The sequence below is a fragment of the Drosophila rhopaloa genome, unplaced genomic scaffold (genome assembly GCF_018152115.1).
Source record: "Drosophila rhopaloa isolate 14029-0021.01 unplaced genomic scaffold, ASM1815211v1 contig_115, whole genome shotgun sequence".
Taxonomy (NCBI): domain Eukaryota; kingdom Metazoa; phylum Arthropoda; class Insecta; order Diptera; family Drosophilidae; genus Drosophila; species Drosophila rhopaloa.
In genome coordinates, this window is record NW_025334990.1 from 8,918,033 (window position 1) to 8,945,877 (window position 27,845).

At 40.5% G+C, this 27,845-nt stretch overlaps 7 protein-coding genes across 16 annotated transcripts in view; 5 read left to right on the forward strand and 2 right to left on the reverse strand.

Moving 5' to 3' along the window:
- The first annotated feature begins 1,230 nt into the window (after positions 1–1,230).
- On the forward strand, positions 1,231–2,323 carry LOC108050815 (60S ribosomal protein L11). The gene is made up of 4 exons (XM_017132699.2): positions 1,231–1,277; positions 1,420–1,542; positions 1,610–1,907; positions 2,118–2,323. The coding sequence occupies exons 1-4, from the start codon at positions 1,272–1,274 to the stop codon at positions 2,243–2,245; spliced, it is 555 nt and encodes a 184-aa protein (XP_016988188.1). The 5' UTR covers positions 1,231–1,271; the 3' UTR covers positions 2,246–2,323.
- Positions 2,324–2,433: 110 nt separating this feature from the next.
- On the forward strand, positions 2,434–4,204 carry LOC108050814 (ADP-ribosylation factor-like protein 6). Its single transcript, XM_017132698.2, has 4 exons — positions 2,434–3,407; positions 3,471–3,602; positions 3,654–3,782; positions 3,981–4,204. The coding sequence occupies exons 1-4, from the start codon at positions 3,230–3,232 to the stop codon at positions 4,145–4,147; spliced, it is 606 nt and encodes a 201-aa protein (XP_016988187.1). The 5' UTR covers positions 2,434–3,229; the 3' UTR covers positions 4,148–4,204.
- A 17-nt stretch (positions 4,205–4,221) lies between these two features.
- Positions 4,222–5,616, reverse strand: LOC108050817 (elongin-C). 2 transcript variants are annotated; one of them, XM_017132700.2, is made up of 3 exons: positions 5,440–5,616; positions 5,155–5,366; positions 4,222–4,511 (listed from the first exon to the last, which is right to left on the reverse strand). In XM_017132700.2, exons 2-3 carry the CDS (start codon positions 5,364–5,366, stop codon positions 4,370–4,372), a joined length of 354 nt encoding a protein of 117 aa, XP_016988189.1. In that variant the 5' UTR covers positions 5,440–5,616; the 3' UTR covers positions 4,222–4,369. The 2 variants fall into 2 exon arrangements, with proteins under 2 accessions (XP_016988189.1, XP_016988190.1); XM_017132701.2 differs by lacking the exon at positions 5,440–5,616 and having other exon boundaries at positions 5,155–5,433.
- A 1,019-nt stretch (positions 5,617–6,635) lies between these two features.
- LOC108050811 (tubulin beta-1 chain) lies at positions 6,636–10,781 on the reverse strand. The gene is made up of 2 exons (XM_017132695.2): positions 10,611–10,781; positions 6,636–8,066 (listed from the first exon to the last, which is right to left on the reverse strand). Exons 1-2 carry the CDS (start codon positions 10,665–10,667, stop codon positions 6,780–6,782), a joined length of 1,344 nt encoding a protein of 447 aa, XP_016988184.1. The 5' UTR covers positions 10,668–10,781; the 3' UTR covers positions 6,636–6,779.
- Positions 10,782–11,613: 832 nt separating this feature from the next.
- LOC108050823 lies at positions 11,614–14,755 on the forward strand. The gene is made up of 4 exons (XM_017132709.2): positions 11,614–11,926; positions 11,981–12,349; positions 12,457–13,111; positions 13,172–14,755. The coding sequence occupies exons 1-4, from the start codon at positions 11,826–11,828 to the stop codon at positions 14,084–14,086; spliced, it is 2,040 nt and encodes a 679-aa protein (XP_016988198.2). The 5' UTR covers positions 11,614–11,825; the 3' UTR covers positions 14,087–14,755.
- A 647-nt stretch (positions 14,756–15,402) lies between these two features.
- LOC108050765 (MAP/microtubule affinity-regulating kinase 3) overlaps positions 15,403–27,845 on the forward strand; it is a 32,019-nt gene continuing 19,576 nt past the window's right edge. For 3 of the 9 annotated variants that reach the window (XM_017132624.2, XM_017132623.2, XM_017132625.2), the window contains exons 1-2: positions 15,412–16,182; positions 19,364–20,178. In XM_017132624.2, coding sequence (XP_016988113.2) covers positions 19,501–20,178 — 678 coding nt within the window. In that variant the 5' untranslated portion in view covers positions 15,412–16,182; positions 19,364–19,500. Of the gene's footprint in view, positions 16,183–19,363; positions 20,179–21,950; positions 22,491–23,826; positions 25,165–25,621; positions 27,513–27,845 lie in introns of those variants that run through there. The other 6 variants (XM_017132626.2, XM_017132622.2, XM_017132620.2 and 3 more) reach the window with 6 other exon arrangements.
- On the forward strand, positions 16,695–19,144 carry LOC108050768 (meiotic recombination protein W68). Its single transcript, XM_017132627.2, has 2 exons — positions 16,695–18,063; positions 18,122–19,144. The coding sequence occupies exons 1-2, from the start codon at positions 17,709–17,711 to the stop codon at positions 18,748–18,750; spliced, it is 984 nt and encodes a 327-aa protein (XP_016988116.1). The 5' UTR covers positions 16,695–17,708; the 3' UTR covers positions 18,751–19,144.

Sequence of the window (27,845 nt, forward strand, 5' to 3'; positions counted from 1 at the left end):
TCTTGATTAGGGTAAAAGCGCTTGCCGCTCGGAAGTCTATATCTTAAAGGAGATAGTAAAAATTGTTAAAGGCTGCGAAAGTATCCCTTTTGTATATGACATTTTTGCAGTATAAAAGCAATTGACTTGAAACGATGCAAATCTAGTTTACTTATGTATACCTTATTCCTTTCGCTACTTTTTCACTTTTAGCAATTTCGTCAAAGTCTGCAAGGGTATTAAAACTTCGGCTTGCCGAAGTTAGCTTCCGTCCTCGTTTTTAACTACAGTTTCAATTAAACATTAATCAACCCCAAATAAAAAGTATATTTTTTCTTAATATAACTACAAAAGGGAAGTATACTAGTTAATGTTACTTTTTAATTTATGATTTTTAGTAAACGATATTAAAAATATCGGATTTGGTTATCGATACATCCAAACATACTGTGCATAACAGTCCTATTGGCAGCGTAACAGAACACATTTTAAGAGTTCATGCTCGTTACATACCTATTGCCCTATTAATTAAAACACAGAAGCTACATTTATTAATAATTAAGTACTTAAATAATATTAATATCAGCCTCTGAGTACATTAACAATTATTTTAAAACTAAAAAAAAACGTATTTGTTTATTTCTGTTATTCGTACAGAAAGCAACACTCTCTTAATCATCATGGCTTACCCAAGTTTGCCAAACGAAATCTCAAATACATTTAAAGCTACAGTAGAAATAATTTTACAAACAGAATTCTAAGACCCACGGCTTTTACAAAGCTTTGAAATCCAAAAATGCGGCACTTACAATTTGAATGGTAAATTAATTTAAAAAAATACATTCAAGTTAACACCTTTTTTATTACTTTCGATCCTTTAGGTTTTTTATTTTAACAATACATATTATTGTACATCTTAACGATTGTCGTACAACCTCCATCTGGAATTATATGAAACAGCTGGCATACAGCTGCCGTAAGTTTAATAATTCTATTATTAACATCATGGGAATACCCCATTTGTTAATACATTCCGTGTTTGCAGCTGGTGATGGAACAGTGTGCGCATAACAGCACGATAGCTAGATAACAGCACCTCAACAGCACGTGTAGGGCATTTTTTAGGCCCTTTTGTGCTCCTTACCGCGGCCACACTAACCTTTCCTTCTTTTCTTACAAGTTTCCGGTGAGTGCTCCGCGTTTTTTTGAGTGATATTTTTATTTAATAACTTTTTAACCATTTATTTGCAGCGAGGAATTCCTGTGAGCAGCTTTCTTCCCTACATACCATAATGGCGGTAGGTTCAAAAACAAATTATTGCCGCATCGACATATTTTCGACCATATTTTTGGGATGTAAAAGTGCGACGTGATGCGATGACCAAAATTATACGTGTTTACGGCCCACCTCAAAGTGACGAAATCCCTTGATTGTTTCAGGCTGTTGCTAAGAAGATTAAGCGCGATCCGGCGAAGAACCCGATGAGGGATCTGCACATCCGCAAGCTCTGCCTGAACATCTGCGTGGGCGAGTCCGGTGATAGGCTGACCCGTGCCGCCAAGGTAAGCTATTTGCGATATCAGTGATTCTTCGGTGGCGGCTAACGAAATTGTGTGTATATACAAACAGGTGCTGGAGCAGCTGACTGGCCAGCAGCCAGTGTTCTCCAAGGCCCGCTACACGGTGCGTTCCTTCGGTATCCGCCGTAACGAGAAGATCGCTGTCCACTGCACGGTGCGCGGCGCCAAGGCCGAGGAGATCCTCGAGCGTGGCCTGAAGGTGCGCGAGTACGAGCTGCGTCGGGAGAACTTCTCCTCCACCGGCAACTTCGGTTTCGGCATCCAGGAACACATCGATCTGGGTATCAAGTACGATCCCTCCATCGGTATCTATGGTCTGGACTTCTACGTCGTCCTGGGCCGTCCCGGTAAGCATCACCCTCTACCCGAAATCGTGCACTTAATTAGGTATCTCTGCCAATCGAGGCTCTGATGCTCAGTGAATGTGCGCATAGCAAAGAAGATGTGCTTAGCTGGGCTTGCTTCATTTCATGCAAGGCCACACGGTACAATTTCTACAATATTTCCATGAGGTTATCCTTTTTACTTTACTTACACCATATTCTTCTGTATTCTAGGATACAACGTGAACCACAGGAAGCGCAAGTCCGGCACTGTTGGCTTCCAGCACCGCCTCACAAAGGAGGATGCCATGAAGTGGTTCCAGCAGAAATACGATGGTATCATCTTGAACACCAAGAAGTAGAGAAGCTCTACCCGTAACCATGTTTTTTAAGAAGAATTCTACAATAAACCTTGGCTTTCGTCAACACGTAAACTCACAGTTCTAATCTTGTATCGTAATTTAGGCATTGCGGGACTCGATTGTGTTTCGGGTTACTGTTACCCAGAGACCAATGGATAAGAATATCATAAGGTCTCGTATCGTACCCGGTTTTGTGCATCAATGTTTCAAATTGATTTAGATATTCTTATTTTTCTTGGACAAAAACAATCGACATAAAATCGCGTAAAAATTAGTTTTCTGTTTCAAGTTTTCAAATGTTGCGATACTTTTCGAAATGGTTTTATGCTATTAGATTTTTAATTAATCCAATTTCAGCTTAAGAAAACCATTTCCTTAGCACCTACAAAACATTTAGAACAAGCCCCTCTCATTCAAATGCGAGAACCATGATTAATAATTCATCGTGTCAATAAAATTCGAAGAATATCTTTTGGTACCGGTTTTTGGTTAAACAAGTTTTGCAAAACAAAATCCTTGGTACCCGAAAGACTAGACAGCCTTAGGGATAAACCAACACAAATTATGAGCTATGCTGCATATTATAAATTAAAACTCTTACAAATCGAGATTTTGAGAGCTACAGAATATTTTCGACGCACAACCATAGACAATCCACTATTGTTGTAGATAATTTGTCAAAGAAAATATACAAATGATTTTTGACAAATCAAATTAGATAAAAAACCACGAAAGTAAAAATTAAATTTTATTTTAACCTTTAGTATTTTATACCTAAACCAAATTCAATGTCATCCCTGAGGCGAACGTGGGCGTGGGCGAACGAATTCGGAAGCGTCAGGCAAAGTTGAAGGTGGCCTAAAGTTTCAATAAATCGATTCCAACACCAATCGTTGCCATGGCAATGAAAAGTCCTTTGCAGGGCCAAACATGTCAGAAATATCGCCGTAAACAAAATAAAACAGATTTCAGTCCAACAGTAAAATGGGAATGTTGCACAATTTGGCCGATTTGATAAAGATTAAAAAGGATAAAATGACGATTTTGGTGCTGGGCCTAAACAACAGTGGAAAGTCTTCGATAATCAATCATTTTAAAAAGTCCAGTGAACAGACTTCAATCGTTGTGCCTACAGTTGGCTTCATGGTGGAACAGTTTTATAGTAAGTGGGTGTAAAATATATATGGATGGCCAAGTGTTATTAATATGTATCCTCCCGGAACAGGCATGTCCGGTGTATCAATAAAGGCAATTGATATGTCGGGTGCCACACGATACAGGAACCTCTGGGAGCATCAGTTTAAGAACTGCCATGGAATCATATATGTGATTGATTCCAGCGATCGCATGAGATTCGGTATGGGAAATGGAGATTAACTACTTCTATCGCTGAAAGTTTCCTTTGCAGTGGTGGTCAAAGATGAGTTGGATCTTGTGCTGAAGCACCCCGACTTGTGCAACCGAATCGTGCCAATTCTATTCTATGGAAATAAATCGGACATGGAGGATTCCCTATCCAGTGTGAAAATTGCAGCAGGTGCTTGTTACATATAAATTATATGGTTTCAAAAACATTGATTTTCAAATGACTTTAAAAAATCACTACCGACTTAAGAAGTGTAGACATTTTATAATTGCTTTGTAAACATTGATTTACGTGTCAAAAGTATTTACAAGTGGGCGTATTGTGAATGAACATGAACATTGTATTTTTCTTAATAATTTAACATTTCAGCTCTTAGATTGGAGAACATAAAGGAGAAACCCTGGCATATCTGCTCTGCCAATGCTATTTCCGGCGAAGGTCTTGGCGAGGGTGTTCAATGGCTTATACAGCAAATGAGATTCGCCATGCTTAGCAACAAAGACGCCGCGAAATCCAGGTCCAAGCACTCCAAATAGATCTTAAATATCATCCTCTTTTCTTGATGTTTAATAAAAAACAATGTTTTTCAAAAAGAGTATTACAAATCTGATTTTTTAGGAAATCAACAGAAATTTATTTTCTCGCAGGGACAATCTTCTCGTTTGATTACAAATTAACACGGGCGAATAAAGCTTTACGCATCTTAGCCTTTCTCCGTTTACTTGTAAATAATGTAAATTCAAATTAAACAATATAATTTAGCAGTCTAGGAAGTTAGCCGCCATCAAAAGTTCTAATGCGATCTCTGGAGCGATCGGGAATTCGGGTATTTCGGTAGAACTGTTGGTGTAACGCACTTTATAGGTGAAGTACATGCAGACCTTTTGCAGGACGTGGGATCTGAAAATAATAAAGCTTATTAAAATCTGAATTTTGATTGTTAAATGGAGAATAATTATTAATTCATCATTTTATGAACACATTGAACCATTTCTAAAAATCTATGAATAAACTCTGGGCTTGACAATGTTTGTTCTATGGGATATGAAACTTATATTTTTCAATTTTTTAAATGTCTGTAAAGCATGTGTCAGTTTTTGATACTATTGGATGTTGTACTTTGTACTAATCTTTCCGAGATTCATATCGTTCTATTAGTTTGACAACTGTTAAAATCATTAAAAACTGGAACTGTTTTTAGATGCTTGAATGTACAAATTGAGTCAAAATTAATATTTTTTAAAATCGATTTATTCATGCTTTAGCCTGCCCGGAATTTTTGCATCTAAGGGATGTAACACCTAGATCTAATCTTTTGACCGTGGTTGTACCCAAGATTACGTATATAAGTCAGAGATTTGAATCGTTCTGAACGACCTGTAATCCGTACATTTTAGTTGGGTGTGCATGGCGCCACCTACATTTGTGTATGTATGTGGCTGTGCGAATTTGTCGCCGGTCAATAGGTCACAGTTGCGATGACTTGGCGCTCCCAGGTGAAAATTACAGCCGGCGGAGCCTTTGCGCCGGAGTCCATACTTACGGAATCTCCCGGAAATGCACCTCGTTAGCCTCGTTCTCGGCGAATTGTCCCGGGCCGGACAACATTGCCCGGATTGTGCCGGAGGTGAGAGCGTGCTCGCGTTTTACTACAAATTCGTGGCCGTCCGAGGAAATCAGCTTCACGTACATGGCGTCCGGACCCTCGCATCCCCCGTAGATCTTGTCGCCGCGCTGCTCGTCCATTGCTATCATCTTGGGGCGGGAATACGGTTTTGGGATTAGGACAACTCGCGAAAATCGCCCTATTATTTATATTTTATCTTACTTGTCAAATATCAGTCAGTGACACTCACACACGGCCACTCAATCTCACACACACGAAAAATAAGTGTTGGACAGCGGAAGAATATAACACAAAATTGATTAAATTGATTGTTTTTGATTATTGATTTATTACTAAGTTAAGTAATCATTTTACAATGTTTGTTATAAAATGTACTTATACTATCCCATCAATATACACTGGTTGCCGTATCCCTGGTAACGCAGTGCTGCTAATCGATAATTAATCGATTTTAAAAAATTAAATAAATAATTAAGTTTTTATGGAAATTAAGTTTTATGGTTACTGATCTAAAATCTTTAAATATATTAAACAGGAAAATATTGGTAAATAAATAAATGTTCAAGCTTCACTCATTAAAAAAGGACCGCAATCCATTTTATATAAATATTGAAGTAATATGTTATATTAATTCGTTTAATATATAATATATAACCAAATCTATAGACTTAGGATTCCTTCTTAAAATCACAATAAATCTATTTAGAAAAACTGGTCAACTGAGATATTTTGACCAACCAATTATTTTCATTAACTTGAATTAAGGTTATGATATATGTACATATGAGTCATTATTTATGACACATGCAAAATGAATAAAAATTGGCTTCGAAATTATTAAAAAAAAACAAAGCACCTTTGCACTACCTACATGTAAATAGCGTGTGGGAAACTAGTCGGATGTCTACGAATTAAAAACAATATTAATTAGATATATTGCATACAAGGCCAAGTAAACCGGAGGCCAAAACAATATCATTTCACGTGGGCTTCAAATTGCTACTTCCTACGTTAAGACTATAGTGTCCTCTTCAAGGGCAAATAACTTTTGTTTTTGCAATATTTACTCTAAAGTTGAGGTAGGTACAGACCTGCTAATAAATAAAAGTCTAAAAATAAACAAATGCTTTGAATGAAATTATCAATCACAAAACATAACCATAACCACATGCCCAAAACGAACAGCTGTTCAACATTTCTTTTGCTTTCAGCTAAGTAGGAAATCTTAACGAAATTACCATTAATCTTAAGATCAATAAATACAACATAAAAAAAACCTTATCTTTTGAATGATGTTATCAATCACCAAATTTAACCTCATGAGCAAAAAAAACCCAACTTGTAAAATGAGCTTTTTCTCTTCAGCCAATTAGTAACCATAATAAAAACCAGCAATGTTTAGACTTGTGAACAAAATTGGATCCGACTTTATTGATTACGTTGTTAAGAGAACAAACATATTACAAGTGAATTCATTTGTTCTCGTTTCATTTTTTTTCGCAAAACATTGATCGAGAATTCGATTGATTTTCGATTCGAATTTAGTTCTCGTCGACCTCAGCCTCCTGCTCCTCCTCGAATTCGGCGTCCTCATCGGCGGTGGCCTCCTGGTACTGCTGGTACTCGGACACCAGATCGTTCATGTTGCTCTCGGCCTCAGTGAACTCCATCTCGTCCATGCCCTCGCCGGTGTACCAATGCAAGAAAGCCTTGCGCCTGAACATAGCGGTGAACTGCTCGGAGATGCGCTTGAACAGCTCCTGGATGGCGGTGGAGTTGCCGATGAAAGTGGCAGACATCTTCAGACCACGGGGTGGGATGTCACACACGGCGGTCTTCACGTTGTTGGGGATCCATTCGACGAAGTACGAGCTGTTCTTGTTCTGGATGTTCAGCATCTGCTCGTCGACCTCCTTCATGGACATGCGTCCACGGAAGATGGCGGCGACGGTAAGGTAGCGTCCGTGCCGGGGATCGCAGGCAGCCATCATGTTCTTGGCATCGAACATCTGCTGGGTCAGCTCGGGAACGGTGAGGGCGCGGTACTGCTGGGATCCTCGGGAGGTCAGGGGAGCGAAGCCGGGCATGAAGAAGTGAAGACGGGGGAAGGGCACCATGTTGACGGCCAGCTTGCGGAGATCAGCGTTCAGTTGGCCGGGGAAACGCAGGCAGGTGGTCACGCCGGACATGGTCAGCGAGACGAGATGGTTCAGGTCACCGTATGTGGGTGTCGTCAGCTTGAGGGTGCGGAAGCAGATGTCGTAGAGAGCCTCGTTGTCGATGCAGTAGGTCTCGTCCGTGTTCTCCACCAGCTGGTGAACCGACAGCGTGGCGTTGTAGGGCTCAACCACGGTGTCCGATACCTTGGGCGACGGCACCACCGAGTATGTGTTCATGATCCTGTCGGGATACTCCTCGCGGATCTTGGAAATCAGCAGGGTTCCCATGCCGGAGCCGGTGCCGCCGCCAAGGGAGTGTGTGAGTTGGAAGCCTTGCAGGCAGTCGCAGGATTCGGCCTCCTTGCGGACAACGTCGAGCACTGAGTCCACCAGCTCAGCGCCTTCTGTGTAGTGACCCTTGGCCCAGTTGTTGCCGGCTCCCGACTGGCCGAACACAAAGTTGTCGGGCCTGAAGATCTGACCAAAAGGTCCCGATCGCACGGAGTCCATGGTTCCGGGCTCCAGATCGACGAGGACAGCGCGGGGCACGTACTTGCCACCGGACGCCTCATTGTAGTACACATTGATGCGCTCCAGCTGCAGGTCGCTGTCGCCATGGTAGGCGCCGGTGGCATCGATGCCGTGCTCATCGGAGATGATCTCCCAGAACTGCAAAAAGGAAATTAGGAAGTGGGAATTAGAGAGGTTTTTCAGCAGTTATACAAGATTCTTTGTATGAATGAGTCAGCAGAAAAATCGACTTACAGGGGGTGTTTTTCTAACTCTATCTTAAGAAGTGAATGAGTCACCTAGAAAAATCAATAGTCATACAATTTCTCTAAGCTTGGACCACCAGGTACAATACTAAAATTGCTTACTATTCCTTGAAGTTATACAGAAGTCAGTTTGAATATAATTCATCCTTTTTCTTTTTAAAGATAGGAAAAATGGAACTGTTTTTTTAATATTTGAACATGGTTGAATGGAGTACTTTTGTAGGTAAGAAAACTTTTACTAGTCAGGAAAACTTAGTTCCGATTCTAAAAGTAATTAACTATTAACTAGGTCCCTTCTCTATTTAGTGAAAGTTTGGTTCACTAGCATTTACACAGAAAATGTGAATGGGAAAATCATTTTAAAAGCTATATATAAATAGAAACCTTTCTTTGCTACTTCCTATACAAGATACCTTCTTAAACGAAACGTTTTTGGCAGGGTAGAAGAAAAACTCAGTCTATATATAAATCTTTATTGATTGGAATGAATGGGCACAAGCCTCAATTATGTACATACATATGTCTAAGCTCGGCTATATGTTCGGGCACCTCTATGTACGCCATCATAAACTGTGTATGGGCCGAGCTCCGATTAACATAACTTATTCGCTGCCATTTTTGGTGCGTTTCCACCACCAACGATAACGTCATCTGGCGTGGGTTTTCGTTTCAGATCTCGAGGCGCAGCTGTCATTGGGTTCCGCCGACCCAAAACCGATCTCTCTTGAATCTTCGGGCGTGGGCCGACTGTGACTACTATCTGACTGTCTGTCTATATGTCTGCTGCCCCCACGCACTGCCGGCGACCTCAGAGCCGGGCTCTCCTACCACCCCAAAACCCCCTGCTTCCGATGGCTTACATCACCGGTTGTTCGGGTTCGGGTCTCGACCCACTCTTATAGACAGAAAAGACGAGGAGGAGGAGTTGGCACTTGGAGAGAGGCGTTGGCGTTGCCTGCTGAGAGGTTAAAACTGCAGCTCAGAGCTAGCTCTACTTACTAACTACCGACCATCTGGCGCATGAATCGTCTGTTTTTCAGGGCATTACGTCACCTCAAATAAAGTTTTTGCGATTGTCGTTGTTTATGTCGCGTAAACAAATAAAAACAATTTACCGAAAAAAGTCTGATGTTGGTCTGGGTACGGAGGAAATGCGTGGTTGACACTCGTTAAAACGAAATGGTACCGCCATACCGGATTATTTTATATATAGAAATTCCCTTTTTAAGCCGGCCGAGAGAGAGCCATACTTGGGCACAACAATTGTTATGTTGCAGCTGCTCGGGTTTTAAGGCGTTTTCGAGGGTTGTTTCCGGCCTATTCTCAGGATATAGGTATTGATTTTTTGGGCAAGGACTAGAAAAGATTCGTCATCACCGCCTTGTCCCGTTATCCACACGCATGTGCAGCTCCTCCCTTCTTTTGTATGGGTGTGTGTGGGGGTATGAGAGAAAATTGGATAGAGACAACCAGATGGCGAATTCCTCCATACATAAGGTCATCTAACTTTCTAGTTTTGCAAAATGCACTTTGCCAAATTCTTGCAAAACAAAGTTCGCCTACACTATACATACACAAATAGCGTCATGAATAAGAAATAGAAAATGTTTTCATGCCAGATAAGATAGAGAAGCCGCTGGAGTAGCGCAGAAAATAAAAATAAAGTGAGGAATGCAAGAAAATCGATAGAACGGGTACTGCATACATAAGTACATCTGGCGTATACGTACATCCCATTTATGTATAAGAACAACTCTTATACACTCTGCGAACCGGTCAACGGCGACCGGTTCAGCCATTTTAGGTTAAAATGACGTCATGTTTTCTCTTTAGAAGACGCATAGCGGCAAAAAACCGGCCGACGCTTACACACCAGCGCTGAACTTTAGCATGTGTGAGTGTAGAAAACCTTTCGTGTTTTGACGAAAGAAAAGTACCCTTCACCATCTGGGCAGTGAAATGGCTTTCACAACCGGTGGAAAACTATGAAAGTATTTCGGCCAAGAGAAAATGACTCATGCATGCAACACGCACACACAGAGATACAAGTCAGTGTAATTGCAGACACACCCAACTATAATTACATGCACATATGCGAATGTCAATGGCCCTTAAACATGGTTTCTACCGACTTTTTGGGCGTGACGAACTTTCGTTCTAAAGTTTAGACCCCAAATGACCGAATGAAACAGCAAATTGCAAGCATCTATTCGAAATCGGACAAGTATAGATATATACAAACACAGATGCCGGGACTCAAAAAAAAAAAACACATACACATTTGGTGGTATACATAAATGCAAATGTGTGCGTGCGAAAATGCCGGCCTCAATACAAATTTTGCCACATGGACAGCAGAGTCGTGCAAATATGACGCCATTTTGGCAACTGTACTCTCAATGGAAAATGAATAGAAAATTGAAGTGGAAAAACTTACCTTGGCGCCGATTTGGTTGCCGCACTGACCAGCTTGAATGTGAACGATTTCCCTCATTTTGTTTTTGTTTTAGATTTTTGAACTTTTTACTTAAAATTATCTTTCGCTTATAGCAGTCGAACACAACACAAACTGTCCGCTTCACACACTTGGAAAAATTAGTGCAGTCGCCGTCGGGCGTTCGGGCTTATATAGGGCCGGAGTGCGCTAGAGCTGGAACAAAATCGATAACAATGCAATTCTAACGATGATTAAAGAAATTTGGCGACATCGATGTTTTTCCTAAGACGATCGAAAACATTAATGTTTTAAATAAAAAAAATTGTAGCAGAAGATTAGCTTTGAAGTTTATCCAGGTCTGGTGGAGTTTATGTACTGGCAACACCTGACTGAATCGAGGTGAATATGCAAAAAAATTTGATAGGCTTTTTGATTCACTGCAAGCATTTGATTATTTCTTTAATTTTATCTTTATATATAAATGTTTATGTAGAAAATATTTCGTACAGTGATTAAAGAACATTCCATGTGCTTAAGAGCTGCAACGATATTTTTTTTGGTGTGACTCGTTAAAAATTGAGAATAATCGATGTTTGCATCATTAGTCAAGACATAAACGCTATCGATATTTAGCAGACATCGATTAATCCGGGTAAAGTAATTTGCTAGGGACATACAAATATTCGCCAGAGTTGCCAATTTACTTCTTGGTAGCAGGAATTCGATTTATTATAAATATTTGTAGCTACGTAATTAGACACCAGATTAATAAATATATTCGCAGAGATAACACATTTCAGTATCCATTTTAAGTAAAATTCCTTGATGGGCACGATTGGCATTTTAAATTAGTTCTTTATTTAATAAGGAGTCACATAATTTAATTTACACTATCAAAAAATTAGGTTTCTAAGCTAATTTTGACTAAAATCCGCTTTCCCACCTTTACTTTTTCGCACTGTTCTATTATGAAAGCGAAATGACGTAGGAAGCCGAATTTAAATAGTAGCGCATCCCTACTGTCATCCCTAGTCTCTTGCGATATATTTTTAGGGTTATATTTTGCGCGCGCTAATAGCGAATAGCACAGCCGGCGTTTCTTGAAAAAAGTTAAAATATAGCGTATACCTGTTTAGTAAAGTGACTTAACCACCGATGAGCGGCTGACGAACCTGAGAGTTTGTACAGACAAGAACACCAAATCCTCGGACCAAAATGATAACCCTACTAATACCGCTGGCGGCCACGGTGCTGCCGATTTTGGCTATTCTTTTTGTGACTGGCACGTTTCTTTACAAGTTATACATTAATATTCGGTGAGTGTTAATCGCACTAACTAGGAATCCCATTTAAGTTGCGGGGTATTACAGTTCTCGCTACAACGCCCGGGTCAACTGCTGGTTTTGCAATGAAAACACACGAGTTTCCTATGGAAGTCGAAACAGTTGGACCTGTCCAAAATGCGAGCAGTACAATGGATTCACCAAGGATGGGGACTACAACCGGGACATGACGGCGCAGCGGGACTGCAGCCTCGGATCCCAGAAGAACAGCTCCCAGGGCAGCTCCAGCATCTGCGCGAACTCGTACTATGCGGACGTCCTGGCTTCGAATCCTCCAGTCCCCAAAAATGGCCTGTGCGACCAGTGTAACGAGGCGCAGCGCCTGAAGGTCGAAAAGCTTTCGCAATTCGAGCCCAAAAACGAGTCGCGATTCGATCAGGAACTGAAGGTGTACCGGTGAGTAAATAAAACTGCCGGGAGTTGGGTTGCAGCAAGATAAACATAAATATTTACCAAGTATAAACCCCAAAAATTGTAATTGATTTTTGACATTTTTCCCGTAGAGAACGACTGGAGAAGCAGTTTCGTCTGTGCAGCAGCTGTGAACGGCATGTAAATAAGGTCCTGCACGAGAAAAAGAAGATGGTTTTAAGTTCCAAGTTCCTAAACTATATCATCAAGGGAGCATCACTTCTAAAGCAGCCGCACTTTAACCGCTTGGCCAGTGCCCAAAAGCAGCAAAAACTTCATCGATACCGCGTGCTGATGACCATCCTAACCGTGGTCAACATTCTGAGCCTCCTTTGCCGCATGCCACATGGAACAGTCGATCAGTTTAGGTCGATCCTAGGCAAATTCCTGGGAGGAACCTTGTTTTATGTCTACTCTCATGTGCTGGCCTTGATCCGAGTGGTGACTGTTGGCGTGGGCACTTTCCTGGAACAGGGGGAAACGTCAGCCAAAATATTATTATATGGCCGTACCTTAGGCAAACTGTTGCTCTACTCAGTGGGTTTGAGTCAACAGCAAGTGCAGCAGGCAACCTTCGCATCATGTTTCGTTGGGGTCTATCCTTATGTCATGTTGGGCCTGAGTTTCCTGCACAAGATTAACGACGGGCTCAAGTTCACAAGGTTCACCATTGTCCTGCTGTTATGGAGTGCGTATGCAACGGGAATTGAACTCTTGGCTTCCAATATCAATGGAATCTCTTTTATGGTAAGTTAATTACAATTATGTTTGTAGCATACTCAAACATATTCTTTAAAACGTTTACAGCTGCTGGGCAGTATCTTCACCTTAGGTTTGTTGGCCACCAACCGATCCAATCTCCTCAGACAAGCGTGCCCGGACGAGTCCTCTTGCGAGAGTTTCCATCGTCTCTGTGCGGACGAATGCGATGAGGAAACGCTCAGCATGCTAAGCCAGCAGTTGAGTGGATGCAGCAATAACAGCAATGGCAATCTTTCCGTGCCCTCCGCCTCAGTTTGCCACTCGCCCGTCCCCACGATCTCACAGAGAACAATTCAAGGGCCGGGTTCTATGCTGTCCCTGGATTCTTTGAATCTGTCGAAGCAGCGACTGGGACAGCAGGCGTGGTCTTCGAACTATGGAGGAGCTTCTACAGTGCAGTACGCCCCGCCCGCCCAACCATCGATGATGTTCCAGCAGAAACCGATGAGGCCGTTGGAGTCTCAATGGTATCATCCTGGATCCAACAACCTGGCCCAAAACCACGCTTTTACCCGGTCCACACACAATCTGTTGATGCCATCACGTTTGCCACCAATGAGCAGGAATGTTGGTGGCGCCGATGTAGGTGCTTGGGTGGCGTCCAATCAAAGCATCAACCAGGACCTAAGCACCGCCAGTCTGATGAGACACTACGAGGAGAAGCAGCAGCAGCAACTCTCCCGCACCTCGTCGCAATCTTCCGGATTCGAGTCTCAGACCCGGCCAGAATGTGGCACAATTGCTTCAGCGTGGAGGGATTGCGGCTGGTCCGAGTCCCGGGGAAGTCAACGCAACCTTACGGTTGTTCCGCCCCTAGCATCTCCCACGCCCACATTGGTGGCCAGTGATTGTCAATACTCGAGGACAACGCTACCGCAGCAACAGCCAACAATTCAACCTGGAGATTTACTTAGAAGGTGGATCGAAAGCAGTTCGAAGACCTCACAACCCATCCACTGAATTGTGATAATAGATATTTTAGAAAAATCAGAGAGAATCATAAGATTCAAAAAGATCACAAGGAGCTTAGGGTTGCAGAAAAAAATACTGCCAGTCAGAACTATTAAACATTTTGACTTATTTTAATTATCAAATAACTTATTAGAGACATATTTATTATTTTTTCATATTGCTTATGACTATCAATATTCATTTGTTTTCCTTTTTTCACTAATAATGACTAACATATGTTTTTTCTATCAGTAGTTTTGCCTATCCATTAGATTGCGAATTCCTAGTTTTTTGTTGGGGTGTACATCTACCCCAAGTTGCCTATGAGTTTCGTGCACAAAATCGAGATCAACTTTATATCAGCATAACAATAGAAAAGCAAGTTCACTTTAGTTGGTTGATTTTGAACTCGAAACTCGTCTATATGGCTTAAGGCTCAACTTAACACTATTTCCTTTAAATTTTATTACTAACATCGAAAACTATATAGAAGAAAGAATTCAGTAAAGGACACTTAGTTATGTATTTAAGTAAGAATAATCTTAAGGCGTCTGTTTTTATAGTTACGGAGCTTCTCCTAAAACTTTATGACAATTTATTTAATTTAGATCAATTTTTTATTATACATACAAATGGAAGTTTTTTGAAATAAAGGTGGAATAAAACTAAAAAGTCGTATGTTATTTAGCCTTTATTTAAAATATTGTAATAGGTCACACGTTTTTCCTATCCAAATTAAAATTCATAAACTAGTTTTTAAACAATAACGTTTTTACAGTGACGAGTTGAAAACACTTGCTTTCTCTTTGAACCGCTATTGGATTCTCTTTCCTCTCTTTGGCACAATTTCTCTCTAACGTTGTTGCCAGACTATTGTACAAAAGTATTTTTAAGTATTTTATGATCTCGTATGGAACTAGTGTAAAATTTGTGCAAATGTACAATGTAATTAAGACAGGGAAGGTTTTTGTCCTGTAGAATATTATTAAATATTCCTCCATTTCTGAAATAATAATTATTTTAAAATCTGCGTTTTACAAATAAATATATGTTTAACTCTCCATAACTCATTATCATACAAAATTCTGCTTACAAATGGAATGGTAGGTAGACGGTTATGCTATAAGATCTAAATGACTGTTTCCTTAATATGGCCGCCATTATTTTAAATTATTTAAAGTAAAAAAAGGTAAACATTTCTATTTTACATATTTTTTTTTGTATAGCGCTCAAACCAGTTGAAAGTACTAGAAAACAGTATCTTAGGAGGTTTCTTGCGACATCGTGAACATTTTTAGTACGTTTTATCGCCAGCAAGATGGCAACACTGCTACAATATGGCTGCCGTATCGTAATGTGAATTTTTTTGGGAGACCGAGACGTACATACTTTTGTTGCTGCCAAAGTGGATGTGGACAGAGGAAAATAGTAATATTTAACTACGTTGCGTGAACGGGACGATCGTCGTAGCCGAATTACGACCACCGACAACGGCTTAATCGGCTAATAATAATCGACTCAATATCAAGTTACCCCATCGCGGATACACATTAGTTTTGCGAGGGGCAGAGCAGCGCAGAGCATAAGCGAATTTCCATTTGTTGCCAACAAGACTGTGGTTGTTGTTGTTGGTATTCAGTGAGGGGGAAAAAGGTGCTAACAATTGAGTTCGTAATCTCGGTGAAAAATCGGTGACCGTTCTTTTCCAAAAACATCGCGATAAGAATATAAGAAAGAAAAATCTGATTGAAAACCAAAGAGCTGCTGTGCAAGAGCGAGGGAGAGCGGGCGAGCTAGCGAGTGAGCAAGTGAGAAAGCTATGTATTGCATTTGCATTTCGTTGTGTGTGTCGTCGTTTTCGTATTCGTTTTCGCCTCTGCTTCGGTAAATGTCGGTAAAAAGCCTTTCCAACTAAACCACTTTCGGGGAATTGGAATCGGAAGAAGGAAAATTAAAAATTAAATAATAATAATGCGTTACATCGATGGCAACAGCGGTTCCCAGCTAGCGAGTCCTCTCTAAGCGGAGAGCGAAGGGAGAACAGCAACAGCAACAGCTAAAGCTTTTCACGCCTCTTTGGGCCGATCGGAAATTGTATTTGATTGGTAAGTACAAGAAGTGGCAGCGCCGTGGATGGCCAGCAAATCAATACTTTAAGGGGCTGCCATTCCGTTTCGTTCCGTTCGTTAGTTTTCCTAGCCCATTCGTTGGCGCTCTCTCTCTTATGAGAAAACGGACCCCCGCCCGCCCCCAAACACCACCTAAACCGCCTGTGTGTGCGTGCTTTGTAATAACGAGTACACTTTTCTGCACATACAAAAAAAACAGAAAAAAGAAAGACCGAATAAAGAAATTCACATAAATTTATGGCACTCTTCGTCTTCTACGCGCTCTCATTATCCACTAGTGTGTGTGTTTTAATTTTTTAAAAACAGTTGTTTTCACGGAAAGGGAATTTTTCTTTTGGTGATATTTTTAGCCAGCAAGCTCCTTTCGAAAATTATTTATAACCCCCCTCGAAATGTTTCCACGCAACGATTTACGCGATAAACTTTTACAAAGAATAAGTATGTGCAAGCCCACTTGATTTCGGTATGTAAGTCTACGAATTGCTTACGTATTTATGAAATATTACTGTGCGTAGGTCGGTGGGCGTGTGAGTGTGCCGCCTTCAGTTTCCATTTATTTTCCTAGGGATTTCCGCTTGTGACAAAGGCATTTAAAAAAAAAAACAGGGGGCGTGGCTCTCTCTGTAATTAGTTTAGATCAATAAAGCGCTTATACTCAGAGGACTTTTAAAATATTTAAAATCAGTTTTACTATTAGAATCAACATTATAATTCAGACAAAATTTGTATTTCCCAGAAGTCTGGGAAAATGTTCTGTGCCAAATAAAATTGGGAGCACAGGGATACATTAAATTGGGGAAAACCCAAAGGTGCAAAGCTTTATTGTAATTGTTTAAATTTTAGGCTTTAACAACCAAGGCAAAAAATTCTGCTTAATAGCGGCTAAAACCATGAATCATAAATTGTCATTGCCACGATAAAATGTACTCAGTTAAACAGTGAGAATGAAAATAAATAATATAGATAAAAACATTTGAACTAAATAATATAGTATTAGAACGATATGCTCGACCGCCAATACAATCAAATATATGTATGTAGATATTACTAAAATGTAACTACTGGCCTAAAAATGTTAATAATTTACACTCAGTTTTAGTATTGTTTTCAAGTATTTCGCATACTTAAGGAAAGTAAGTTTAAAACTTACTTTTTTATTAATCATGATGTTAAAAACTAATTTTAAATTGACCACGAGTTGTAGAAATACTCTTAAAAAAAGGATCAAATTTTATTAATAAATATCTATATTTAATATTAAATGTCCTAAAACAATGAATGTTTTTATAAGTACAAAAATAAAAGATTAAAATATAGTCTTGTAATATGTATGTAAGCCATACAACTTCTTAAATATTTACATATAAGTTCACACTAACAAAAACAACAGAATTATTTTATTACAATTCATTAATATTTTTCAAATTATCACCTATTAAGCTCGGCCTTTAGATTGTAGCAGAACGAACTGTCGAATTAAATAGTGATTAAATAATTAAATAATGGGTGAATTTGTGGAGAATTTAGAACGGATTGCCCTTGAACTGGTGGCAAACTTGGCCCACGGCCACGCCACCTTAAGGGTTCCCCGGAATTCAAACACTGGATGTCGACGAGTCACGTATAATAACCGCGGAAGCCGTCACAGTTTCTGCCTGCTGGTTTACATGCTGTCCCGGGTCCACCGATTGCAAGTTCTTGGAGGCAGCTTCACCGTCCGAGGACTTTACTACGGTGATCCACTGCTGATAAGGTCGCAGTCCAGGATTGCCGAGGCCAGGCTCGATGTCTGTCGTATGCTGAATACATCCCCTTTGACTTTGGGCGTCCTGGCCGCCTCCAAGGGCCTCATGGCAGGTGAGTTACCCTGGAGCCCCTGACCAAAGGTAGTCCTGCTGATCGGTTCCTCTTGCAGGCGATGTACGGCTGCTAATGACAAATGGAGATGTTTTGGACAGCAGCTTGTTTTGTGGACCAATGACGCTGCCCACAGATCCCGAGAAGGTTGATCGCATCGAAACACAGGCGGACTTTGTATTGATTGTTGAAAAGGAGTCGGTGTTTGAGAGCCTGCTGTCGAGGAATGTTTTTTGCACTATTGAACGACGTTTCATCTTAATAACTGGCAAGGGGTATCCCGATTGCTGCACCCGGAGGATTGTCCATCGACTCACTGAAGAGAACCATCTACCAGCTTACATTCTCGTGGATGCCGATCCCTTTGGCATCGATATTATGCTGGTCTATCGCCATGGCTCGCAGGCAATGAGTTTTTCCAGCCAAGGACTTACCACACCTTCGCTGCGTTGGATTGGACTACACCCCTCGGAGATTCCCGCCCTCGGCACTGGAGCGGTTGCCCTGGGCACCGGCGACAACAAGAAAATCAATGACCTCCTCGCCCGCAACGACTTGGAGCCGGGAGTGCGCCAGGAACTGCGCATGCTGCAGGACGTTCAGCTAAAGGCCGAAATCGAGAGTGTCATCGACTTCCTGACCGACGACTATATACCGAACAAAATCAATCGGAATTTGTTTTTGTAGTGCTCGGCGGTATAACCAATCGGCCAAGGAATTAATTAATACTTTTCGTACATTTGAAATATCACTATTGATTTTAAAAAAAAACTATGTGTATTAAAATATAATAAGATTCATGAATATGATAATGACCGCAGTTCACGTAAAGGGATTTCCATTAATTATTGAGTTGTTTAAAATATTCCGCTGATTACTCAAAATAATGAAGCATTTCGTCAAAGATAATTTATTTTCCCGTTGGCTATGTTCAGCCTGTTTATATTCGCTAAATCATTATACATTTATTTGAAACTTACTCATATGATACTTTAAAAATTAAGTTAAATGGATCAAGAAAACATCTGGATAATTGGCGGATAATAGTAATTGTCACTCTGGGGATATCTGAGTTTTCAGTTTATTGGTTTTGAGTGGACAACTTGACTTTGTATTACTTTGTGCGGACAAAGCTAGAAGAACCAAGCAGACAAAGGAGATTATTTATTGTGCTCTTTATCTGAGTCGGTAATTGACTACGTTTTTGATAATGCCAAGGGAATGACCAGCCATTTAATGAGTAGCGAAAGAGTTTAGCTTTATTTAGCTCTTTACTAATTGCACCTATATTTATTTGCAGATGTGAAGGAGTTCAACGGATGGTAGAAACCCACTGGGCATTTGACTAATTTTAAGCACCGAAACTTGAAAGACTCACCGGAAAATACTCGAATCTCACGTGCAGAATCTCTAATAACCCATTTGGATTATCGAAATATGTCGACAGCAATGCGAACCACACTGCAGCCAGTTCCTGAAGCCCTGCCAGCGGAGAGCGTGTCCAATGGCACCTCATCCAATGTTGCAGCGCCGGCGGCGCCAGCGTCAAGCGCCACAAATGCGGCGCCACCGCTGGCCGCCGTCTCCAGCACAACCGCCACCTACGCCACCAACTCGATCAGCACATCCTCGCATTCGGTCAAGGATCAGCAGCAGCAGCAACAGCAACAGCAGCAGCACGATTCAGCCAATGCCAACATTGTGTCACTGCCACCAACGACAACGCCAGTCGCCAACACAACAATGATGCCCATTGTAACGTCCTCGAATTCGGCCAGCAGCAATAGTACCACGGCCACGCCCACGACAACATCGGGGGCGGCAGCGACAGGTGGAGTGGGCTCTGTGACCCCAGCGCCCGTTTCGGCAACATCGGCCAACACCAATCACTCGCACCAGCACAGCCACCAGCACCACCATCATGTGGCCAATAACATGACCACGGACGGTGCCCGCTTGTCCAGCAATAACTCGGCGGCGGTGGCAGGGTCAGCGATTAACCACCACCACCACCACGCCCCTGGCAGCGGTGTGGCGCCCGCCGTCAACAAGAATGTGCTAAGCACACACTCGGCTCATCCCTCCGCGATCAAGCAACGAACCTCGTCCGCCAAGGTGAGTCCTTCCCTTATCGTCGTCAATCTCTGTATTTGTCACCCGTCCCCACGTCTTTAAGTCGGTCTCTTTTGGGAGTCTTGTTCACCAGCCATCTTATAGTTACTACTACCATGCGTTATGTGGCTTGGGTCATCATTTTCCGTATTGTCCATTGATTAGTCTCCAAAGGGTAAACTCCTTTTTAAGGTTAAGTCAAAGGACCGCTTACAGGCTGATCCTATTAGGAGTCCACCCTTTGTGTCCACTGAACCGTATCAAAAGTGTCCAAGAATATTGTCAGGTGGGAAGAGGGTATTTAAATACATTTGCTTGTTTATACCTATATTCAATGTTTTATAATTTTTTATTTACATATTCTGTACATGTGCCTTTCACTAAGAGTAATCGTAAACTGCGTTCAGATTGCATTTACACCAATATTTTATAATTATGATCTGTGCAAATTATTCAAGGTTATATAATCTCAGTTTTAATTAATGTACTTTATTTGGGTCCCAAATCGTAAAGAATTACTCAAATAGAACGAGGTAAATTTAGGATACTTTCAGAATGATTTTATAATACTTCAGTTAGTGTGGGTGGTAAAGCTCTAATTTAAGATAAATTCTCGCTTGCTAATGGAAAGCAACAAAAGTCTTGGGTGCTTGCTAATTGGTAACCACAACATGTTTCAAAGTATCTTAAAATGATGTGGACTTTGCTTCATTCGAAAGACGAAAAGGCTGAGTCAATACAGCTGACTACTTCCATTCAGAAATGCAATTATAGTATTTTAAACCATTCTCGATAATCACAACTCATTATTCTGGCTCTCTTTTTTTTTCTCTCAGTCTTTCCCTTTGTTGTCTAAGCCAAATCCATGGGATCCCCACTTCTCTTCGCACAAACATATAACTGTTTTGATTTGAAATATTTTTCTGAGAGCGTGTGTATGCCTTTATCCGACGTACACTTGAATAGTTAACGTGGTGTAGGTAAATAAGCTTAACTAGTTGCCGTTGTGGATGTTAGGTGTGGAATCGTGAGTGACTTATAAAAATCTCAACCAACAGCACTTGTATATTATCGTTAGCACTTTACGTTCTGGGACTAGACAAACAGCTTGATGGGATATTCTTTTTCTTTTATATTTTGAATATAAGGCTAGGTCTTCATTTTTCATTGATACAAATTTTCTGGATTCTCTGAATTGTATAGAGATTTTGAGGTTTCTAGTTGCTTTTTAAGTATCTCTTCAAGATTCGATTTAGATTTTGGAGTAAATGTATAAAGTAACTACAAAAAGCTTTTAATTTTGGAAACCAATATTGAACTTTTTCTGTTACTTTCTTTTAATAAGAAACCATATATTGTTTATATCTGAATTTCTAAATGTAGATCTTTTTAAAGATTTCTCGCAGAGGAATTATAAAATCTTTCCATTATTTATTGTGGATAAATCTCAAATTCTTCATTGTGGGTTTCTCAATTTATGCTGAGTTGGTTATTATTGTTTTTGTTTCCACATGGTAATTTTGTAGAATCCAAGCTCGGCTTGCGGTCGAGTTCCAAAACTTATATGGAGATCCCTTTGCCAAAGCTCTTCCGAGTTCTCTCTTCGTCGCTTTAAAGTTTCTCAATGTTTGGTGAGCAATGAGTGTTGTTGTTCCTACCAGTTTTTCGGTGGGCATGTGTGTGTGCCTACGCGTTTGTGTGGTTATGAATCACCTGCATTTACCTGCAGATTGCATACGATTTATAGGGTGTGTCGTCGTTGTCTTGGAGTAGATACAACAACAACAAAATAATAACAGCAACAACAACGACCTTCCCAGACGCAGAACTTTGGCGAAAATGCCAAGCTCGCGCTCGCCACATCCACAATTACATTCCACAGCCACAATGGCAGCCAGCATATAGCGATGGTCGAAAGCTTGTTTTAGTATTAAGTTCCACTTCATTCGTGTGGTCACCGTCGCGCTGTTTCTGTTGTCATTATCCGTCGCTCTCCGCCGATATCGTTTTGCCGTAGTAGCTATAGCTGTATCGTTATCGCCCCGCGATGAGTTGACTCCGGGTATTGTTTTTTTTTTCTTTCAATTTTTAATTCGCCATTGTGACCAGTTATTATCGCACAAGCACAAGGGCGTTACGTCAAAACAATACAAAAAAAAAGCAAAGAAAAACAGCGAAGAAAAGCGAAGAGATTGCAAAAAACTAGAGCGCAGTATTTGATTGTAATCCTAATCCCAGGCGTTACAACATCCGCGATAATAAACGTCACTAGCTAATCTGATCAACGAGAGCTTAGAATGAAATCAAGGGCATGAGTACGCAGCTTAAAATAAACCAAATTGACGTAGAAAAAGTCACAGTCACAATCACAGTCGCACTCTCTAAATACTTAGTACACACGCACGTGTGTTTATAAATAAATTCGGTTAAATATTGTTTAATTTAAAAATTTCCAGCCTGGTTTGGCTGTGTATATGTGTGTGTTGCAGTTCCAGTGAAATATATCCAGCTTTTTTTGAGCCACAACCAATTCATCTCGCAGATACATTGAGAAATGAGCCAATTGCGGGTGATAAGTTAATTTAATTATAAAGTACAAGTATAACAAGAAATGAAAAAAAGGAAAACAGTAGTAGTGCAAGCGAAAAGAACGAAAGCGGAATGAAAAGGAAAAATGAACAAATTCCTACCCAAACACACACGCGCAAAAGCAACAGTCTAAGTATTTGCTAGTGTGTGTGTAAGTAACGCTTAAACGAGGTAACTAGCAGAAGAACAGCAACAACAAAAGAGAGAGCGAGAGGGAATCACAGAAATAGCAATAGCAATGTATGGGGCTTCATCGTTGTCTCTTTAACGTTTATGATTGTTGTTGCTGGTCATCTACTATCTGTGTATCTGCGTATCTGTATCGGGCGTGCCAAGGCTTACGATCCACAATCCATAGTCATACACACTCGCAAGCCCAGTTGGAACGAGTGTGGAGCTTATCGCAAGTGTCTTATGTCCACAAAAGCAGACACAAACACACACACAGTGAGATGTGTAAAGTGCGATAACTGATAAGAGCGATTGTTTCTATCCAAAACTACCACCCACCTTTCTTTTTACCTCCCCACCTAGTTTCAAGTAAGCAACAAATTTACAAATATACCAGATCTACAAACAGAAAGATAACCCATTACTTGTGCACAGAGTTAAATTTATCAAAGTTGTTATCCTACTTTTGGACTATTCGTTAAAATCCAAAACTAGCTATCAAGACAAACTTTTTTTTAACATTAGATAACGAAAAATAAAAGAACAACTTTAATTGTGTTCTAAGATTGCCCTGTATCTGATAACTGAAAAAGAAAGTTATCAAATTCAGTTTTGTGTGCCTTTTATTTAAAAGACTTTCTTTTATTGGCCACATAAAGTCGATAAAATGTAAAACAAATTATATAATTCAACGATTTTTAAAAAAATATAATGTTTGTTTTGCGTTCAACAAATATGATAATCCATTTTGATAATATGGATGAGCTCTGTGCATCAAAACAAAAAATAAAAGTGCTCTATAATAGCTGCGCTGTGACTGCGATTGAAATTTAGTGACTGAGTCTGTGACTTTTACTGCGTCTTCAAAGCTCACTCATTGTGCTCTAATAGAATTAAAAACGATGGACTTCTGGAAATAAAAGCGCCGACCAAGCTGCGCCTGAATTGTGATTGTGCCACACAAAACGAACAAAATTTATTCATAATTTTATATGTATACAAACACCCGCGCACTCAGGGCTCCCAATGTTTATACATGAACATCGCTGTGATAATTGCCAACGTGAAGAACGAGGGAACATGTGTCACAGTTTCGTTGCAACTGGGCCAATAATCCGTATACCGTGAACAACGAGCCACGACGAGAACGCAGGTACTCCAACCAAACCGACCGCACCACCCACCAAAACCGCCAAAGTACACACCATGGGCCAGACTTCAAGTCACCGGCAGACGCACCACAATAACAACAACAAGGAGGAACAACAACTGGCCCCACAATTTGGAAATCGGCGAACCTCCACTCGCAAATCGACGTCTTCGAAGCATTACACCACATTAGTGCAGCCATTGCGCAAGGATGAGCTCTCCCTGTTGCGAGACTCACTTTTGCGCAATGGCAGTATAATGCGCAAGAATCCGGAACGTCGTCCAGTGACGATTAGTGAGCTAAAACCTATTAATACTGGCCAGGGAACCTCCGGCAGTGCCCTGCCCATTACATTAGAGGATGCAGCGGGCGGCAGCAGTAGTAGCACCACCCAGCTAATGGCCTTTCAACTCCCAGTGGATCGCAGTGCCAAGACTGACGACCTGGCTGCCGAATCTTCTGCTTCCACTGCGATAGTGGCGCCCAAGGAGGGACGCAATGAGTTTAATATTTTGGGCGATGGGTATCATCGCACAGATCACTGCTACTATCGCAGTCCAAATGGTGATTTCCATAAGCTGCCATCGGATTCCTTTCACAAGATGTCCGAGGGCTGTTTTGTGCGGATGGCCGATGGTGTCTTCCGTCGGCTGGAGGTGCCCACCAAGGCCCAAATATCCCGAAGATCCAGTAGGGCCGAAGAAATTGGTGATGCCACTAGCGAGAGAAATGGCAGCACCGCCACAAATGTAAAGAGTCAGCTGATGAGGTTTCTCAAGCGCTCCAAGAGCCACACACCCGCCACAATTGCCAAGTTGCAGCGGGAAAAGGAGGAGGCTCGGGCGGAGCGGAAACAGCGGCTTTCGAATGCCATGCGGCAGAAAAATCTAGCGGCCACCAACGCAGCTTCAGCGGCGGGGAACTCATCCTATGCAACAGGTGGTGGCACCGTAAGCAGTCGAAACAACAAGATCGTGGTGACGATGATCGAGAACGGAGGGTTGCCCATTGTGGCCACCAGCAAAGCGGAAAGGCCCAAGGCCAAGGAATCATCCAGTGAAAAGGCACGCACCTCGAGGGTATGTATTAATGGTTATTATGCACGATAAACAGATAATGGAGTATAGTAATTATACAAATATGTGGTTTGATTAAATCCATGTTTTGGATCGAAAGGATCATTATCTTTGGGCGCAGGCAGGGTTTTAGGGTTTTCTAGAGAGTTTACCAGAAATAAAATAAACACCTTGCTGGCTGTTGTTTGGCCAGAGCTCTAGGGCTATATTTGTTGTGATTTATTCCCTCTTCAGAGCCATAAAGCTTGTCGTCAGTCACACTCACCAACTCATCTATAAACATTGCGAATTTTTTGATGTTGTCGTGTTGCCTGTTTTCGTCCCTACCACTTTTCCATTCAACCTAATCGTAATCGCTGTTTCGTTGTTGTCTGTATCTGTTACGGTTTTGGTTTTGTTTTCCACAATCGAATGATTTACGATTTATATTATTTTGATTACGGATTTTGTTTTATTTCAGATTTTTGTTACCCCACAAATTGATTCCTCATAATCCACATGGAATCTAAAATATTTTCAGTCTGATTGCACACCTGATATAGAGACATAATGCTTAACGTTAATAGATTAAGGGAGTGGGTTCAATTTTTCTGATTCGAGGTTTCAAAGCATTGTAGGGGACAAGTTCATAATAGTTGACCTCATTACACTTCCCTGCTGTCAGCAAGCATGCGAAACTTGGAATTCTATCTCTAATGTTTTTGTTTGGATTTGAAAGGCTTGACTGAAATCTCGTTGTCTTGTTTTAATGTAGATTAAGCTGCAAGTTATTCAATTAGCTTAATTAATACGGACATGTTTCACCGGCTCGGCTTCCAGATACCTCGTAGTAGTTAATTAAACCCAACTTGACTTGGCATACTGAAAATTAACAGAATGATCCAATATATCAAATATATAGGAGACAGTTTCTGTTATCTAACAGCGTCGGAATAATTTATCTGTTTGCTGACTTGTTTATTTGCATATATAATATTACCTTTTGTGGTTGGGTCCTGTTGCATCAGTTGCATTTTGTATTTCATTCTGTTTATTTACAAATTCCACTGAATTCGGTCGAAAATAGTTCACAATCAGTTCCCTTATCCCTTGTAAATTCTGCGTTACATAGATAGCTAGATCTGCATCTGATGACTCATGTTTTCAGAACAAATTGCAAGGTCTTACAAACGTATCTTAAATTATCTAAAAGTTAAATTTTCAGAATATTAAAATTTTTAATTAGTTTGTAAGAGTATTAGTAACCTTTGAGGGAATTATTGTTTGTTAAAAGACATTTGCTTTAGCAATCAATTCAATCTCTTGTAGTAATTGCCAAACCAATTTTTTTATTTTTGTTGTTATTCTAGAAAGAGGAAACCGATCTTTTATAGATTTTTCGTGCTTAGATTGGATTTAAGTTGAATAAAAGAAACTTTATCTTAGAAATGTTGTATTTATAAAATTTGTGATGCAAGTTGAGAAGAATTTAGTATATGAGTTCGTTAGTATTCCGTATTACAACTAATAAAAAATAGTTTTATTTAATCCATATTTGTTTAACAATATAACCCTAGATTTTTTAGAGTTTAGCAGCGCTTAGTTAGTGAACTACTAAATTATTGTTTGATTTTAAGCTTATACTTTTTCAGTTCTTACACAAAGCCCGTCCTTGATTTTGAAACCATACTGAAAGTAATACTATTAAATAGGAAAGAAGATCCCCCAACTCGTTACGAAGTTAACAGTGGAAATTGAAGGTCACTGATCGATTTTTTATGTGTATGAAACAGTAAAGAAACTCTTAGCTTAACTTGGGGCATGATTTGTAACTTTATGGTCTTCATGTGGTAACGTTACCTTAGCACTTACATAAAGGTCTCTTTTAGTTTTGATACCAAGCTGATAATTTTATAATAAAGAAGGAAACAAGCGGTTTACTTTGGGAACTCTATTAGGGTTATTTAAAACCGGAAACTTGACTTTGATAGACAAGAGAAGGTGTCGTATTGATATACTATATATGTGTGAAACAGGGAAGAAGCGCTTTGCGTAACTTGGGGAACTTGTATATTGCGCACATGCGCAGAACGCTAATCTCTGTCAGCAAACACAGTTAACATTTTCTTTCCCAGCGTTACGCTCAGGTGATATCAGTGGAACTTGCACGCACACTCTTACAAACCTTTGGGCTCCAAACGGGGCTTCTCTTTGTGGGAGAACTAGCAACACAGATACACTCTGTGATAGTGGTGGTGGTGCTCCACCAGTGCACTATGGGGAATTTGCCCGATTTTTTGGAATAAATTAATAACTCGCGAACTATGTAACATATTTCAGTGAGGTTTTTTTATAGTGTTCTACATACCTATACACACCTGTTGGAAAAGTGAAAGTATACCCCCCCCAAACCCAATTTTTTATATTTTTTATAACAAATTTAGCTCTATATGCTCTTAATTTTTAATTTAAAAAAATCATAGTCGTTTTCATTTTCATAATTATCAACATCTAGAGACTCGTCTCCAGGTTCATATTCGCATAATTACAATTAAATGACTTTTGGTGAAAGAGCAAGCAGCTCATGTTTTCGGACGCGCTTCTTCAAATTCATTGATGAAATGATGGGGTCTGAAGTAACCACGGCTCTCTGAAAAACATCTGTAAAGTTGGAGATTCCACTGTGGGATCAACTTGCTTGCTAA

Coding starts and splice junctions, on each gene's coding strand:
- LOC108050823 (XM_017132709.2), top strand. CDS start 11,826: ATGATAACCCTACTAATACCGCTGGCGGCCACGGTGCTGCCGATTTTG. Junction 12,350..12,456: donor CAGGAACTGAAGGTGTACCG/GTGAGTAAATAA, acceptor TTTTTCCCGTAG/AGAACGACTGGAGAAGCAGT. Junction 13,112..13,171: donor TCAATGGAATCTCTTTTATG/GTAAGTTAATTA, acceptor AAACGTTTACAG/CTGCTGGGCAGTATCTTCAC.
- LOC108050768 (XM_017132627.2), top strand. CDS start 17,709: ATGGGTGAATTTGTGGAGAATTTAGAACGGATTGCCCTTGAACTGGTG. Junction 18,064..18,121: donor CTCCAAGGGCCTCATGGCAG/GTGAGTTACCCT, acceptor TTCCTCTTGCAG/GCGATGTACGGCTGCTAATG.
- LOC108050811 (XM_017132695.2), bottom strand. CDS start 10,667: ATGAGGGAAATCGTTCACATTCAAGCTGGTCAGTGCGGCAACCAAATC. Junction 8,067..10,610: donor GCAACCAAATCGGCGCCAAG/GTAAGTTTTTCC, acceptor TCCTTTTTGCAG/TTCTGGGAGATCATCTCCGA.
- LOC108050814 (XM_017132698.2), top strand. CDS start 3,230: ATGGGAATGTTGCACAATTTGGCCGATTTGATAAAGATTAAAAAGGAT. Junction 3,408..3,470: donor CATGGTGGAACAGTTTTATA/GTAAGTGGGTGT, acceptor CTCCCGGAACAG/GCATGTCCGGTGTATCAATA. Junction 3,783..3,980: donor CAGTGTGAAAATTGCAGCAG/GTGCTTGTTACA, acceptor TTAACATTTCAG/CTCTTAGATTGGAGAACATA.
- LOC108050817 (XM_017132700.2), bottom strand. CDS start 5,366: ATGATAGCAATGGACGAGCAGCGCGGCGACAAGATCTACGGGGGATGC. Junction 4,512..5,154: donor GTGCATTTCCGGGAGATTCC/GTAAGTATGGAC, acceptor TATTATTTTCAG/ATCCCACGTCCTGCAAAAGG.
- LOC108050815 (XM_017132699.2), top strand. Junction 1,543..1,609: donor GGCTGACCCGTGCCGCCAAG/GTAAGCTATTTG, acceptor ATATACAAACAG/GTGCTGGAGCAGCTGACTGG. Junction 1,908..2,117: donor CGTCGTCCTGGGCCGTCCCG/GTAAGCATCACC, acceptor TCTGTATTCTAG/GATACAACGTGAACCACAGG.